The sequence below is a fragment of the Pleurodeles waltl genome, chromosome 4_2 (assembly GCF_031143425.1).
Source record: "Pleurodeles waltl isolate 20211129_DDA chromosome 4_2, aPleWal1.hap1.20221129, whole genome shotgun sequence".
In the NCBI taxonomy this organism is placed as follows: Eukaryota; Metazoa; Chordata; class Amphibia; order Caudata; family Salamandridae; genus Pleurodeles; species Pleurodeles waltl.
The window spans coordinates 405,027,738-405,044,733 of NC_090443.1; the positions used below are offsets into that span (position 1 = coordinate 405,027,738).

The 16,996-nt window shown below is 44.3% G+C and overlaps 1 protein-coding gene across 2 annotated transcripts in view; it reads right to left on the bottom strand.

The window, feature by feature from the left end:
• The window catches only part of TNN (tenascin N), a 164,973-nt gene that overhangs the window by 8,862 nt on the left and 139,115 nt on the right, over nucleotides 1-16,996 (bottom strand). For both annotated transcript variants that reach the window (XM_069231574.1, XM_069231575.1), the window contains one exon: nucleotides 5,295-5,458. In XM_069231574.1, coding sequence (XP_069087675.1) covers nucleotides 5,295-5,458 — 164 coding nt within the window. The remainder of the gene's footprint in view (nucleotides 1-5,294; nucleotides 5,459-16,996) is intronic.

Consider the following 16,996-nt stretch of genomic DNA (forward strand, 5'->3'; position numbering starts at 1 on the left):
AGCATTTAATTTACAGGCCCTGGGCACATCTAGTGCACTTTACTAGGGACTTATAGGTAAATTAAATATGCCAATTGGATATGAGCCAATGCTACCATGTTTTGGGGTTGAGAGCACAAGCACTTTAGCACTGGTCAGCAGTGGTAAAGTGCACAGAGTCCTAAAACCAACAAAAATGAGATAAGAAAAATGGAGGGAGGCAGGCATAAAGTTGGGGGAAGACCTCTCTACAGCTGCCAGGTCTAACACTCATCTATGCACATACTTCCTGTTAGACCGGACAAGCTGAGGTAGTTTTTCCCAAAACTTTTTTTGTTTTTCTCGTAGGTCTTGCTGATTCTCTCTTAGTGACCCTAGGGCTTTTGGCACTTTCCCACTGTAAGTACAGTGGGAAAGAGTGAACGCCTTTCCTACATATGCTGGAAAGTGGTGCTTACCTGTGTGTGCACACTTGCACCTATGGTGCTCTTAAACATGTGTCCAGCCAGTCATAGCAGGCCTGTGTGTGCATACTTGCACCTATGGTGTTCTCAAGCATGTGTTGAGCCTGACATTGCGGGCCTGTGTGCGTGTATGTGCACCTATGGTGTTCTTAAACATGTGTCCAGCCTGCCAATGCAGGCTTGTATGTGCACAAACGCACGTATGCCCAGGAAGTGAAGAATACCCATGTGTGTTTTCATTACCTATGAGAGCTGCTCTGCCCTTAGGTAAACATAGGGGAAGTTTACAATTATTCCTAGCTGTAATAGTGGATTGCAGTGGAGCAGCCTCATTATGTTTCCTATCATTGTATTTGTCCAGAAAACCTAGAAATGCCAGTTCTAGAAAGTAGGCATTTATATGCTCTAAAACGCTTTTGTGTGCCTCTCTAAGTTCAACTGTAGTCCACACTGGAGGCTGTGGGAGCACATCTGTGCATTCCCCAGTGACAGCTATAAACCCTGGGCACGCAACTGGAATGATAGACCTCTGCCATTTGAGGGCCTGGCTGGATAGACTGGAGTGAGAGATTTTGATACTTGGCCTCTCGGGCCAGATCATGGCCCTACTAAAGATTAAAATCTGAATTCCACAGCATCATGGCAGACATGACTGAAATTTAGGGGATATATCTGTGGTTCAAAGGGCATCCTCTGAACTTCCCCCAACTTCAAAAGGCACACTACAGTATAACTACTGGTATCACACTGCTGAAAATTCGAGATACGCTTGTGGGGATGAAGGATCAGCGATACTGGACTGCATGGTCACACTGCCAGAAGAATCTGCTGTGCACAAGGACTAATTACTGCCCTTGGAAGGGACTGCGCACCTTTCCTGAATCGTGGTTGGCCTGGGCTAATTGCCTGCTAATGTGTGTCACCCCGAAGTGTGCTCTCCAAGGGCTTGTTGTCTTGCCACCTGTTCTGTGGCGGAGGTCTCAGGGACATCAAAGACCTCCTGTGAGGGACCTGCACCTTCTAACTGTGACATCTGGAGAGCAGTCTCATCCTAAATGTCGACATAATCTACTGGATTCCATCTGGTAGCACCAGTGTCAGCGTGGAACTAAGTATTGTGACTGGAGACCGGATTGCCTGGTGGAGAGCCCTCAAAGTACTGTCCACATTCAAGGAGTGTGGATCTTTATCGTGGGGCCTCGACACAAATAAGAGTCTTGTTGATGGTGAGCAGATTCACAGGTTGTGGGACTCCGTGTGGCCTGCTTCATCAGCAAGCTTCTAGCAATCCACCAGCTTGCTGTCTACCAGGTGTTGGTGAAGGTCGGTAAAGCAAGTCTCAAGTAGGTGCTCCCTACAGATTACGTTGTATAATTACTCATAACCATTTACCTTGCTGCCCATCACCCATCCCTTCAGTGCCTTACTTGCGAACTCTAAGTAGTCAACCCAATTTTGTGTGGTCAGTTTGTGGGTAACCCTAAACCTCTGGTTGCATTTTTCTAGGGTCAGTCCAAATGTATTGGCCAACACAGTCTTCATGGCAGCGTAATTAGCCTGGTTCCCCACATCTATGGTAAGGAGGGTGACCCTCCCCATAGGGGGAATGTACTGTCATAAACTACCTCCCCAGCACTCTTCAATGACCCGGTGTTCTTGAAGACCACCTCATAAGCTGCCAACAATTTGTCGATGTTATCCCCCACCTGGTGTTCCATACCATATACTTTGGAGTTCAACCTTTACTCTTGCTGTTAGACACTGCAGGTGTACTGCCACTATTACTGTTGTTGGACCCTATTTGCAGGGCTCTACTGTCCAATTCTCTCAGGCTAAGCTCATGGGTCCTTTTGTTTCTTCCATGGCTAGACTCTTCTCAGCTAGAGCTTGCTCTTTGTCCATTCTGGCCAGGACTTGTACTTTTTCTAATTTGGCCAGGGCCTGATCCTTGGCAGTCCTGGCAAGATCTAACTTTAACTTCCTTTCTTCCCTCCTGTCCTCCAGTTCTTCTGGGGACAGGCTCCTTCAGGATACACTGCTGTGGGTTCTAGAAGGGCCCATAGGTCTGAGAAAAGAGGGTCCTCCCCCTTTATAGTTTGTCCATCAGTGCTTACATGGCCCTGTTCTGACTGTTCCCCATGCTCTCTTCCATTATCCACTTTCCCCTCGGCGTGGTTCTCTGCCCAGGCCCTCAAGGCTTCCTGCAATTTCTCCTTCTTCGCTCTTCCCTTGCAAGCCAACCCCTTTGCCTGGCAGACCTCCTTAAGCTGTGCAATCGTGTAGGTGTCCAGATCAGCCAGCTCAAACTCTACCTCTGGTAGGCCCTCAGACATGTTAGTGAACTAGTAGAAAGAGAAATAGAGATCTATCACTGTCTCTTTCTGGGGACATCTTAGGAAACAATACATTTGCCTGTGATATTGTGGTACACAGTTAGTTACTGTGTGATGACCGGAATTGTCTGGAGACGTTGTGTCTCATTCCAGGGAGGTATGGAATTGGTAACTCTTCGCGTGTGACTGGAATTTTCTGGTGCGAATCAAGCCATTGCGCACCAGATTCTGTGCCTCGAGGTATGGAGTTGGTAACTCTTCATATGTGATTGGGATTGTCTAGTATGACTCATGGCATACTAGACAATCCCATTGCACACCAGAAGTTGTTCCTCATTTCAGGGAGGTACGGAATTGATAACTCTTTGTGTGTGACCTGGATTGTCTGTGAGTACAGTAAAAATGTACCTGCTGGATATCAGTGCACCACAGTAGGGTGTTTGGGGTGAGTGTGTGTCAGTGTGTACTATACAAGCCTGCCTGATATCCATGGCACCACATAGCAGTGTGGAATGAGTGTGTGGAAGTGACTGACTGTGATCAACTGCACCACACGGCGGTGTTGCCATACACGTTGCTTCCGTGGCAAAAGTTTATCACGGTTGTCATTGTTTTTTACCCGTGTGGCCTAAGCCCAAGAGGCTATTTAAAAGTGCTGTAATTATCAGTGAGTACACATTGCTGCTATCATTCTGAACCTGGGTTCACTTTATAGCTGTGTGGTATTGAATTGGAATAATTGCTAGGGTGAGTCTCGTGCTGACAATGTTTTGCACTGCATGAGGGTGTTAGGAGGGAAAGTAGGATTTTTCCCAATTGTACACACTGCTGATATTGTTTTAACATGGTTGGACCTGGTACTGCTAGTGATATTTCCAAATGTGATTTACGCCCAAAAGTAAATGATTTACATATCGTATTAGTTATTGTCTGTGTTGAATACAAATCTTTACAAGCACAACGTGTGAAGTCTCTTTTGTGACGCTCAGTGCATTTATTATGTAAGAGTGCTGTGCCAATGCTTTACACATTGCCCCTGTGACAAGGCTGACTGTTCAGTGCCAAGCTACCCTAGGGTGAGCGCAGGTTATACGGTAAGTGTAATCAGCCACCCCTGATAGGAGTGGTAGGTTCTGCCTGGCTATGGCCTTGCCTCAGCCAACCAGAATGTACCGCCTCCAACACTTCCATACACATAATGCCCTGCAAAGGTTCTGTCAGGTCTAGACTGTATCAACATTGTGATTTTGTTTACTTTCTCATATTTATGTGATTATTGTGACATTTGCAGAAATTTAGGTCATTCAATCTTATTTAACATTATCAGAATGATTGCCACTTAAGCTATACTTTGTATTTAGGCTCTTATTCCGAGGGCTGCACAAATTCCTTTTCAGGTGCAAATTGGAATTCTGCCAGCTTCAGGATCATAAGTGACGTAGGAACTGCGCACCTCATGATAGTTTGTCCATGTTATTTTCAGATAAAACCTGATTTAAACAGTGCCAATTTGAGGTCTGTGCACCTTGAAAGGAGGAATCGTGAAAATAATATCCAATCCCCCATTCTGAGGTCTAAAACTCGAAATGGTGCACAATTAGAGCACCTGGTTTTGCGTGGACCTGGAACGAGTGCCACACTATCATTCTCTTTCGCATTGCCTTTGTCCATAGCAAAGCTCCACAAAATTTACATTTTCAGAGAAAAGGTTTGCATGCTTTATCAAGTTAAGTTCGATTAGGGTGAAAATCACCTTGCTGTGAGGTTATCCTATACCACTGCACGAAGAAACAAGTTGCATGGGAACATTTAAACTAGGAAGCTTTCTAAAAATTGTGAAGCGCAGAAATCAAGAACTTCACAAAACTTTTCTGGTAAAAAGAAATTCATTTTTCTCACACCCACCCACACATGTGCACACACACACACACGCACACACACACACCCTCAAACCTGGATGAGTGCCCTATCTATACTAGTCCCACCGTAGGCATAACTGCTACACAACTTAGTTGGCTGAGTGCACTATTCTCTACTCTTGCCTCTGCAAATGGTCTTGCACCCCACTCACATGGTTGTGTGACCTCGACTCCTTGTTCAGGATGTCTTAACATCTATCTTACTTAACCGAGTGGTTTGTCTGTGTTTTATACTTTGCAGCAGGTCTTGCGACCTCACACACTCAGGTGAGTATCCTGCATGTGCTCTTGCATCTGCGGAAGATCTTAACACCCCACTCACATGTTTAGGTGGTCTCTTTTCTTGCAGGAGGTGTTCACACGCCACTCACTTGGCTGGATGACCTGCCTCTGGTGTTGCCTCTAAAGGTCTTGACACCACACTAACTCAGGTGAGTGTCCTGTCTATGAATTTGCCTCTGCAGGAGCTCTTGACATCCCACTCACTCCATCAAGAGATCTGCTTGTGCTCTTGCCACTATAGGAGGTATTGCCTCCCACATAAAGTAGTCTGATGGCCTCCCTCATCCTCATGCAGGCTGTCTTGGCACCCTACTCACCTGGCTGTGCACGTTGTCGCCATAGTTTCCATTAGGGTTAGCCAGGTGGCAGTTCTTGTACCAGAAGGCCCCTTTATGGGTCATTGCACAGTTACTGAGTGCTATGTCATTGTCCTTGTCGTATGTTGTGAACTTCCAGCCATTGTGGTAGGTCAAGGCATCCCCTGAAAGGAAGAAGACCAGAGATAAGTAAGCGAGGAGCATCCCAGAGATACACAAAGGCTCTAAGGCCCACATCCAGTCACTCATTGTGTCCTCCCAGCCATACATCTCCATCCCTTTGAGGCTAGTGTACTCAATACCACCCAATTACAAGTCCACTGAGTCAATCTCTGACAAATTCCAAAGCCACACGCATTTAGAGTTAATGTCATAAGCATATATATGGGATGAGTATACAATGTCCCCATCTACAGATAACATCCTTAGGGTCACTGTTTGGAGTCCACGCAGATTACATCTTTTGGAGGACAAATCCCCTATGATTCCCCCGGACTCCAACTCCAAATGAGTAACTAGGGGCCAGATGCACAAAGCTATTTTCATGTCTCAAACAGACCAATTTGCAGAATAGGTTTGCAAGTCACTATTTTGGAAGGGCTGTGCTGAGGGCACATAGCGAGTCACAGTGGTATGTAAGACTGTTTTGCGTGAATGTGGTTGAAAAACAATTACAGTTACCACCAACTACACGTTGGTGGTAACCCATTCACAAACGGGAAGGAATCCTCTTGGGTCCCCTTCTCCTTTCTGAATAGAAGTGAAAATATGTTTTTTAGGGCAGGTAGTGGCCCCATGGACCACTGCCTACCCTGAAAAAATGAAAAGAAAACTTTTCTTTTTTTTAAAAAAATGCTTTCCATTTACCTTTAAGAAAAAAAGGCTGCATTAAAAAACAAAAACTGCTTTATTTAAAAAACAAAAACAAAAGATGATAGACGGAATGTGGAACAAATCAAACATTCACTCACAGTCACAGATCTGGGTTTAATCCATCAGATTTTTTGCTCCCCACTTCACCCCAGTTTGGACCCAGCCATATACAAATCAGTCTTGACCCTGCTCCCCATGGGAAAAGTCCAACCCAAACTGCCCGGGCAAAAACAAGCATCCTGGGACCCGTTTAAGGGTATCACCCTTCATCAGCCAGGCTAGTTTGAATCCAGTGGGGCAGTGAGCATGGGACCCATGTATGAGCATACCCTTCCCACTTAGGGCAACAAAATCAAAAACAGAAGATGATGGGCAAAATGTGGAACAAATCAAACATTCACCCCGAGTCACAGATCTGGGTTTAATCCATCAGTCATGGTAAGCAAAAGAACTGATGGATTAAACCCAGATCTATGACTGGGGGAGAATGTTTGATTTGTTCTGCATTCCGTCCAACATCTGTCGTTTTTTCATTTGTCGCCCTGAGTGGGAAGGGTATGTCCAGACGTGGTTCCCATGCTTGCTATGCCACCAGATTCAAGCCAGTCTGGCTGATGAAGGGTGATACCCTGAAATCAGTCCCAGGATGCTTGTTTCTGGTCCAGGGAGGACCTGGCCTCTCAGTTAAGGCTGGACTGTTCCCATGTGGAACAGGGTCAAGACTGATTTGCATATAGTTGAGTCCAAACTGGAATGGCATGGCAAGCAAAAAAAATACTGATAGGTTAAACCCAGATCTGTGACTTGGGGTGACTGTTTGATTTGTTCTGCATTCCACCTGTCATCTGTTGTTTTTGTATTTGTCGTACTAAGTGCAAAGGGTATGCCCAGATGTGGGTCCCATGCTTGCTATGCTACCAGATTTAAGCTAGCCTGGCTGATGAAAGGTGATACCCTGAAAACAGTCTAAAAAATGCTTGTTTCTGGTGTGGGAAAAACCTGGCAGTTTGGGCTGGACTGTTCCCCATGGGAACAGGGTCAAGACTGATTTGCATATGGTTGGGTTCAAACTGGAATGGCATGGCAAGTAAAAAAAGCTGATGGGGTAAACCCAGATCTGTGACTGGGGGTGAATGTTTGATTTGATCTGCATTCTGTCCATCATCTGTTGTTTTTGCATTTGTTGCCCTAAGTGGAAAGGGTATGCCCAGATGTAGATCCCATGCTTGCTATGCCACCAGATTCAAGCTAGCTTGGCTGGCTATCCTGAAACTGGTCCCAGGATGCTCGTTTCTGCTCCAGGGAGGATTTGGCCTGGCAGTTTGGGTTGGACTGTTCCCATGAGGAACAGGATCAAGACTGATTTGCATATGGTTGAGTCCAAACTGGAATACCATGGCAAACAAAAAACTGATTAATTAACCCCAGATCTATGACTGGGGGTGAATGTTTGATTTGATCTGCATTCTGTCAATCATCTGTTGTTTGTGCATTTGTTGCCCTAAGTGGGAAGGGTATGCCCAGACGTAGATCCCATGCTTGCTATGCCACCAGATTCAAGCTAGCTTGGCTGGCTATCCTGAAACCGGTCCCAGGATGCTCGTTTCTGCTCCAGGGAGGATTTGGCCTGGCAGTTTGGGTTGGACTGTTCCCATGAAGAACAGGATCAAGACTGATTTGCATATGGTTGAGTCCAAACTGGAATATCATGGCAAACAAAAAACTGATGAATTAACCCCAGATCTATGACTGGGGGTAAATGTTTGATTTATTCTGCATTCTGTCCATCATCTGTTGTTTTTGCAATTATTTAAAAAGCAGTCACAGACATGGTGGTCTGCTGTCCCCAGCAGGCCACCCTCACTGTGAGTGCGGCCATTCCCAATGGGATTGCAAATAGTGAACTACCTCATGAATATTGATGAGGTAGGTCATTTGGTGACCCCATTGGGAATCGTTAAATGTGTCTAACACACATTAGTATATTTCATTTTGCGAGTTGCAAAAAATCGCAATTAGATACTCACAAAATGAAATGGTCATACATTTGGCCCCAAATGCCGATCTCTCTAAAGTCTGCATCCCATTTAGATAGCTCTCATTTGCTCTTATACCCCATCACCCATTAAGTTATTGCTCAAAGTCACTTAAAGATTCTACTTGTAACAAGTGTATTGCCACTTCCTCCCAGTCCCCATCTTTCATGGAGAGAGCTCAGTTTTCCACAGACTACACTGCTCAAGGAGTCATCAACTTTAGTTTGTTCCCAACTCCACCTTCCAGGGAGACAGTTTGGAGTTCACTCAGACCTCACCTCCAAGACAGACAGTTCTCACCTCCTCCCAGACTTCATCTTGCATGCAGAGGGCTCAGTTCCTTCCAGATTCAACTTTGAAAGAATTATCACTCTCAATTTCTCAAAGATTTCACATCCCCAGGATAATATGTTCAGGCCCGGGTGGAAGGATAATTCCACTGTCGGAATTGGTGGAATTAGGGCAACTCTGTGTTATGCTTGTAATGCAGAGTTCCTGCCAAACAGCGCATGGTGGAATTATTCTGCCCATTCTCACCTCACAGGAACAATGGGAAGCTATACAACACGCTTGTGAGCAAGATTTGCAGGCCCTTGGCATGATTTCCAATCACCGCAGAGCCTTTCGGTGCCATTCTATAATGGTGGTGGACACAAGCAGTCACATTCAGAGAGGGCTGCCATTTGAGTAGATATGCTGCCGCTCGAGTTGGCAGCAAAATCAACTCAAATGGTTGCGTGCTCTTGCGCAACACATGGTGCAATTCGTACTGATTTTCCGCATTACTCACGCTAATGGCACCAAATTGCAGTGAGAGCAGCATGCTCTCTGCCTGTTGGTAGAATTCTGTGGAATATCCTGGAGTTTTTCCAGAACTCTGCAGAATTTTGCAGAGAGAAAATCCATGAGTTCCATCCACCCCAGTTCCTCCTAAACTCTACCTCCCAAACAGCCCTTTCCCACGTTCATCTCGGACACTATTCCCCATGGAGATAGCTTTGAATTCAAACTTAGAAGCCACCTCCCATAGAGTGGCTGTCCTTCTCCATTCTCAAACTCCCATGTATTCTTTTTTTTTTAGATATTCTCAAACTAACTCCACCTCGAAAAGCCTGTCACTCACTCCTCACCCCAAAAACTTTCATCCTTCCTTCCTCTCCCCACATACATTTGAGGTGAGCAGAAGGAGTGAAGAATGAGTTGAGGTAGAAATAGAAAGTCAGTGAAGAAGGAAGGTGAGCATTAACAGAAACACAAATGTACTGAGAGGGCGGTTAGTGGAAAATTAAAGAACCTCTTAGCGTCTATAGATATAGATGCAATGATGAATGAAACACACACAGCAACATGTGGTAATGGGACTTTGTAATGGAGCACAGTATGAGTAATACCTCATCGACAAATTAGCGCTGCACTGTTTTTACACATCTATAGGCTGCCGCAATGGATGGAAAGAAATCGCAGAATCATGAAAGAGCATAAATTAGCTATGCTATTATGATTATGTCTCATAGCATGTGAAATAGGGGAGTGGTTGTTTCCTTATGTAAACATGTTTGAAATAGATTTCCCCATATTGTGGTGCACCCAGAATGCATACAAGTAAAGTACATGGATGATAATATTCCTACATGTAACTAGGGGTGTGCGGCGAGCTTTGCTCCGCTGGCGGAGCTAACTGAGTTTTTGGAAATCCGTGCTCCGATGGAAGCACGAAGTTGACCAACAAATTCCGGTTGCCCCGCCAGTGGAGCAGAGCTCACCCAGTGCACGCTGCCGCCCAGCTATTTCCAGCCTCTTGTGCACTGGCTTGCCCCGTGTGCACTGTACATGGGACAAGCTCATGCACTAGAGGCCTGAAACGGCAGCTTTCACTGCCTACGGCCCTCCTGAATGTGCCCATCTCGGAAGCACAAAGCAGGGTCGGGCTTGTTGGCTTAGAGCTTCCGAGACGGGTGCATTCAAGAGGACTCCAAGGGGACAGAACTCCGGCTTTGCGGAATTCCAGAGTTTTTTTTCAACTCTGGAAATTCCACAAAGTCGTAATCCATTCATTCAGCCCAGGCCTACATGTAACCCCCATTTATTCACTGGTTGCAAATATATTCATGTTAAAGTACTTCAGAAAATGTTCTTTCTATAATCATTTTATATTCACTGCGAGAAATGTGTTTAAAATAATTTATCTAAAGTACATTCTATATAAATGTTAGCTTGGCCAGAGTGAAGGCCCACATTTTCATGTGTTTAATCTTCAACATGAAAGTTTGTTTTATTTCATTTTTCTCTCAGGTGCAGTTGATGAGTTTGAGACTAATAAGGATTCTACTGTGTAAAAAGATAAGGAGACCTGAAACAACTTGTTACCAAGGTCGAAGAAGAGTAACATGGAGATGGCAATCGAACACCCCTCAGAATTCCTGAGCATGGGAGTGAAGGCCCGAATTTTCCTGTGTTTAATCTTCAACAGGAAAGTTTGTTTTATTCCATGTTTCTCTCAGTTGCAGGTGCAGAGGCATGTGTTTGAGACTAATAAGGATTCTATTGTGTAAAAAAGATGAAGGTGTCTGAGACGACTTGTTACCAAGGTCAAAGAGGAGTAACGTGGAGAAGACAATCAAGCACCCTTCTGAATTCCTGAGCTTGGGAATGAACCAAAGGATGCTTCAAGGATTAGTTGCCAAATAGGCAGTTGACAGAATTGTGGTTTAGTGGAAAATTTCATTTGTGATGTCACTCCTTGGAAAGATTGAGATTTAAGAGTGGTATAATTAGCTGAAGGGCAGATTTCCTCTTTTCCTTTGAACAGAGTGGACCATTCTGAGATACAGACCCCTATTCCAAAGACTTAGTGGCTTTATGCTGCACAGACCTCTCTTGACAGAACCCTCTAATGATGTTCTGTTGTGCTGACACTTTTCTCTGAACACTAGTTCGATGTTAGGATAATTAGCTATTCAGATCAAATGGTTAAGAGGGAAGATTTATCTTTAAATCTATAGCATCATACACTTTTCCTTCTGTTTTGTGCTGCTATTATTGAAACATTAGTTTTACATATGCTGGTTAAGTTTAGAGTAGTTCATCGTTTTGATGTTCCTTTGGTGATGCTTTACATTTAAGCTATGGTTTTGATACTCATTTATGTAAGTTTGGCTTTGAGCCTGCAATAACCATTTTAACATTCAATTTGGTTTCCAAGATGTAATGGGGCATATTTAAGAAACGTGGCGCTGCACCTCATTTACCAATGATTTCCTCAAATTTCGAGCGAATCCTGTGAAATAGTATAAAACGGTTGAAAGGTTTATAAAAATGTCACCAGTGCTGTGGGTTGATTTAAATACTTTGTTTGACATTGTGGTTTCAAGTGATTTATGGACTGAGTGTAAAATAGATGTTTAATGGCCTGAGGTGGAACCGACTAGAAATGCCATGACTTAGGGTTCTTTGCCGTTGCAATGAAAAATCAGGAGCGCATGACATTCCTGAAAAGGAAAGTGCCACCTCAAGATGTTGATTGTGTCAAAAGTGACAAAACAACTCAAGAGTCAAAGGAGTCGATCCATGCTTGCTATGAGAGGCTGTTACAGGCATTTAAACAGGACAGTGGTATGGAGAAGTTAGAGGCCAAGGATATGGGACATTTTTTGTAGAGATTTGTGACAGGACTAAGACCAGAAATCAGCATGATGAGTCAGCAACATTTGATTTGTTGACAGAACAAGTCATTTGATGACATTTTGCGGTATGCCAAGTACTGCCACAATGAGATATAGGTGAAAGAGAAAAAGCTGATACTTGCCCAGATGAAAGCATCCCAGAGAACTAGCCAGATGCCCCCAGCCGTAAACAATGTAGGAACAATGCAAAATGTATATCAGCAAATACCAAATCTGATGCAGGCAAGATGTCGAGGAGATCCTATAGATCCCAGTACAGGAATGAATGTAAATAGTCCAAAAGGGTCAACTCCTTGTCACATTTGCAATAAGCTGGGACGTTGGAAGTGGAAATGTCATTTTAATCCTGCTAATCAAGTCCCAAATGCAGGATTTGTGTCTTCTCAGAATACCAATCCTAATCAGATGCAGGGTGTCCAAAGACCCAGGAGTCAAAATGTTAATGTGCCCAGGCCCCAAAGGTGCAAGTTCCCCAGCCTCTGATACCACAGCAGAATGCTGTTGGGTCACATCAGAATATGAATCAAGGCTTGAGAATGAATGTGAATGTGAGCATGATATAGGATAATAATCCATTCCAATAGTTCCCTTTGATTGATATGGGTGAAAGAAGTGGTCTTGGTTAGTTAGCCTGATGGTGCCTGAGGGGGAAGGAAGACTGCATACTTTGCTCAGCCTTAGAGGTAGGCCAGAGCGGACCATTCGTAGACAGTGAGGTGGACGGCCGTTACGTGTCATTTTTGGTTGTCACTGGTGCTACCCGCTCTACTCTGAGAACAGTAGAGGTTCCCAACCTACCCCTCTTGGGAAAACAGTCAAAGTTGTTGGTGTAGAGAATAGACAAATGACAGCTCAGGAAACTGCACCAGCCAAAGGATAGATAGGATCCTTTGATGATAAACACAAGTACATAATATGTGATCCTAGTCAAGTGAACCTCTTCGGAAGAGATCTACTGACAAAATTGAATTGTGTTATCTTTTGCACAGCAGCAGGAATAGAAGTACATACCAAGGATGAGGAGGCTGTCTTTAAGTTAATGAAAAATGAATCACATTGCACATTATTGACTTTGCTAGCAGTTGATGATGTGCCTCCCGATTTGAGGGAAACTGTCAAACATGAAGTGTGGGACTTTTCAGGAAAAGATATCAGACTGATAAAAGGTTAGAAACTGTTCAAATTACTGTTAGACCTAATGCTGAATTCCCGAGAACCCCACAGTACAATTTGACCCCTGAAACGATTGCTGGAACAACTCCTGTAATTGAGTCTGTAATACAGCTGGGAATCCTGAAGAAGATAATGTGACTCTCCTATTGTGGGTCTTTAGACGCCAAGTGGTAAATATTGAATCATACAGAACCTTAGGAAAATAAACAATATTGTTGTTACTTGTTGCCCTATGGTACTGAATCAAGCTATAACATTGTTTCAGGTTCCATGTGAGGCTGAGTGGTTCACTGTCATTGATTTGTGTCAAGCCTTATTTTCCTTAATGTTGCATAAGGATAGCCATTTCCTCTTTGCATTTGCTCTGAAATAGGGTTTTGACTTGGTGCTGAGTCCAACAAGAGTATACTGAGTCACCATCTATTTTCAACAAGCTTTAAAGAAAAATCTGGAATCTCTGGTTATGCCTTGCAATGCAGTCTTGATTCAATAGATCGATGACCTAATGGTGGCCTTGAATACTCAAGAAGCTGGCACACAGGACACCATTGCGCTACTGAACTACTTGGCTCAGAATGGACATAAGGGATCCCCTGAAAAGTTACAATATTGTCAAAAAGTGGTCCAGTATCTTGGACATCACATTGAAAAAGGAGTGAGAAAAGTGTCACAAGAGAGAATTTCAGCATACTGAAAAAGAGCCCACCAACCACATAGAGAGAAGTCAGGATGTTTTTGGGAATGATGGGATGCGCTAGACCATGGATACCCAACGTCTCCCCAGTGGCTGAGCCTCTACAGAGGCTGACACATAAGGGTGTGTCTGATCCGATACCATGTGATAACAATTGCCTTGTCGCATTTATGGAGCTGAGAGATTGTCTCTATCGTGCCCCAGCTCTAGGGATGCCCAACTATAACAATTCTTTTGCACTTTTCTTAAGTGAGAAGGAGGGCTGTGCTCTCTCAGCGCAGATTCAAATGCTTGGAAATGCTAAGAGACCACGTTAGACTCTGTTGCTTTTGCATTGCCTGGTTGTCTTTAATCGGTAGCCATGGTCAACACCTGCATAGAGAGGTGTGAAAATATTGTTATGGGTCACTTGTTAACTGTGTATGCACCTCATTTGGTTGAGCTTTTGCTGACTAGAACAAGAACCCAACACTTAACAAGTAGTTGACTTACTAGGTACAAGCAGATCATCCTGGCAGCAGAAAACGTGACTACAAAATGTTGTGGGATTTTGAATCCTGCTACTTTGTTGCCAATGCTGGGAAAGGGAAGCAATGAAAATTGTGAAGGGGACCATGATTGTCTTGATGTTACCGAACTGTGTACCAAACCGAGACCAGACATACAAGATGAATAATTGCCTGAATCTGATTATATCCTTTATGTCGATGGTTCATGTTTCAGAGACAATGGAGGAAGTATGAGAGCACCCTATGCTGTTTGTACTCTTTTGGGAGTTGTCAAAGCTTTGTGGCTTCAAGGAATATTTTCTGTCTAAGTGGCTGAACTGATTGCTCTTACGAGGGCAAGCTGTGTCTCGGATCAATTTTAAAGTGCCAATCTTTACTGATAGTCAATATGTCTTTGGTATCATTCACAACTTCGGACAACTGTAGTCCCAGAGAGGATATATGACATCCTCTGGTTCTTCAATCTGGAATGGCCAACAAGTGAAAACCTTCTCGATGCATCACAATTGCCTGAACAAGTCCAGGGGGTCAAGTGTCTGCATATCATTCTGAAGATGATTATGGGTAATAGATACGCTGACTGATGGTGTCGCCAAGTACTTTGCTCGTAATGTTTGTACATTTAGGGTCATATTTATACTTTGCGCCGCATTTGCGTCATTCTTTTTACACAAATGCGGCACAAACTTAACTCCATATTTATATTTTGATGTAGACACGTCTAGTGTCAAAATATTGGAGTTAGTGCCATTTGTTGGATGAGTGAACCCACCTTGCGTCAATGAGATGCAAGGTAGGCGTTCTCATCCAAAAAATGACGCTATCCCCACAGTGCCATGCTAAAATGACGCACAGTGGGCGGCGGACCTGAATAATGACACTAAGCTTGCTTAGCGCCATTATTTAATGCCTGGTTCCGACCAGGCGTTAGGGGACCTGTGGACCCATTTCTATGGCTAAATGCCATGTAAGGGCCCAAAGGTGCCCATCCCAAGCCCCAGGAACACCATCACCGACACCAGAGGGACACCAGAGGATGGGGGACCCCATCCCTGGTAAGTAGAGTAAGTATAGGTAAGTATTTGTAAATATTTTGTAAGTGCCATTGGGGGCCCCGATATGAGCCCCCCTGCATGGCACTGGGTGCAATGGCCATGCCCAGGGGACACTGTTCTCCTGTGTTCGCCTTTAGGGTGGTGGGCATGACTTCTGTCTTTTATAAGACAGGAGTCATGTGTTATGGATGGTTGTGCATCAGGAAATGATGCTAGGCTGGTTAGCAGCACTTGTTTTGCCTCTAACCAGCCTGCTGCCATTTGTTGACACTCAACCTCCATCTCCTCTACCGCTACCCCCACCCGACTAGCATATTTTTTTCAGACGCTAGTCCAAGATTAGCTCTGACTTGCAGCATTCCATAAAATTGGTGCCCGGCTAGTGCTTTGGAATGACTCAAGCCGGCGGTAAACTTTTTGACGCAAAACTATGTTAGCGCAGTTTTGCACCAAAAAGTAAAAATATGGGCCTTAATGGCCAATTGACAAATGAGGGAACGGATGAGACAAACATTAACCTTTTGTTGACAACAGCTGATACTTGAGATGAGGTGAAGAGGCTTCAGGAGGAAGTCTCTGAGGAGGAACAACAGAGCTGGGTGAGAGCAGGTTGCGTCAAAGGAGATGATGACATTTGGATTTCAGTGGATGGACAACCCATGTTGCCAAATAGTTTATTACCTCCTATGGCTAGGCATTTCCATGGTCCACCTCACATTAGTAGGGATGCCATGGAGAGATTGTTCAGACAAACTTGGTTCAATCCTAGATTCAAGTTGATGGCTGAAATGATGTGTCACAGGTGCATTGTGTCTCAACAGAACAACGTAGGCAAGACAACTGCAGTTACATTACGTCACATAGGGAAGTCAGGAGGAACTTTTAACAGGATACAGATGGATTTCATTGAGATGCCTGTGTGCAATAGGTTGAGGTACATTCTGGTAGTTGTGTGTATCATTTCTCATTGGGTTGCGGTGTTCCAACTAGAAGCACTGGTAGTCTCACACTAGCCAAGATGGTGTTAAGAGAACTCATATCCAGTTTTGGCTTCCCTACTTCTTTGGAATCAGATTGAGGTACTCATTGCAATAATGAGGTTTTGAGAGTGTTGTGTGTAACACTGCAAATGGGACAAAGACTGCATTGCAGCTATAAACCTGAGACTTCAGGTTTGTGAAAGAAGTAAATGTCACCCTGAAATCAAGGCTTGCAAAAGTGTGTGCTTCGACATCTCTAAAGTGACCTGATGCTTTTCCTCTTGGGTTGATGAGTCTTCAGAATGTACCCGATCAAAAGACTGGACTGTCCCCCCACAAGATCTAAATGGAGAAGGCAATGAGACAGCCAGCAATTTTTGCGAATGCATTTGCGAAAATTGCTGATTTTTCTAGATTGATGCAAAGGACTATCTGAATGTGTCTCATCAGGTCGGAGCAGCTACGACCCCTCCACAACAGGAACAGTGCCATGACCTTAGTCCCAGCAATTGTTAGGAAAATGTGTCTGGAACCCCTTTGGCTTGGGCCTCATCAGGTTATGCTGGTCACAACAACTGCTGTAAAGTGTGGAGTTCTCCCCCCAACTGGATTCACTGTCCCCATACTCGCAGAGCTGAGCCTAGTGCACAGTTGTAGGTATTTCGCACTAGAGTGGATGTACTTTGCAAATTACACAGA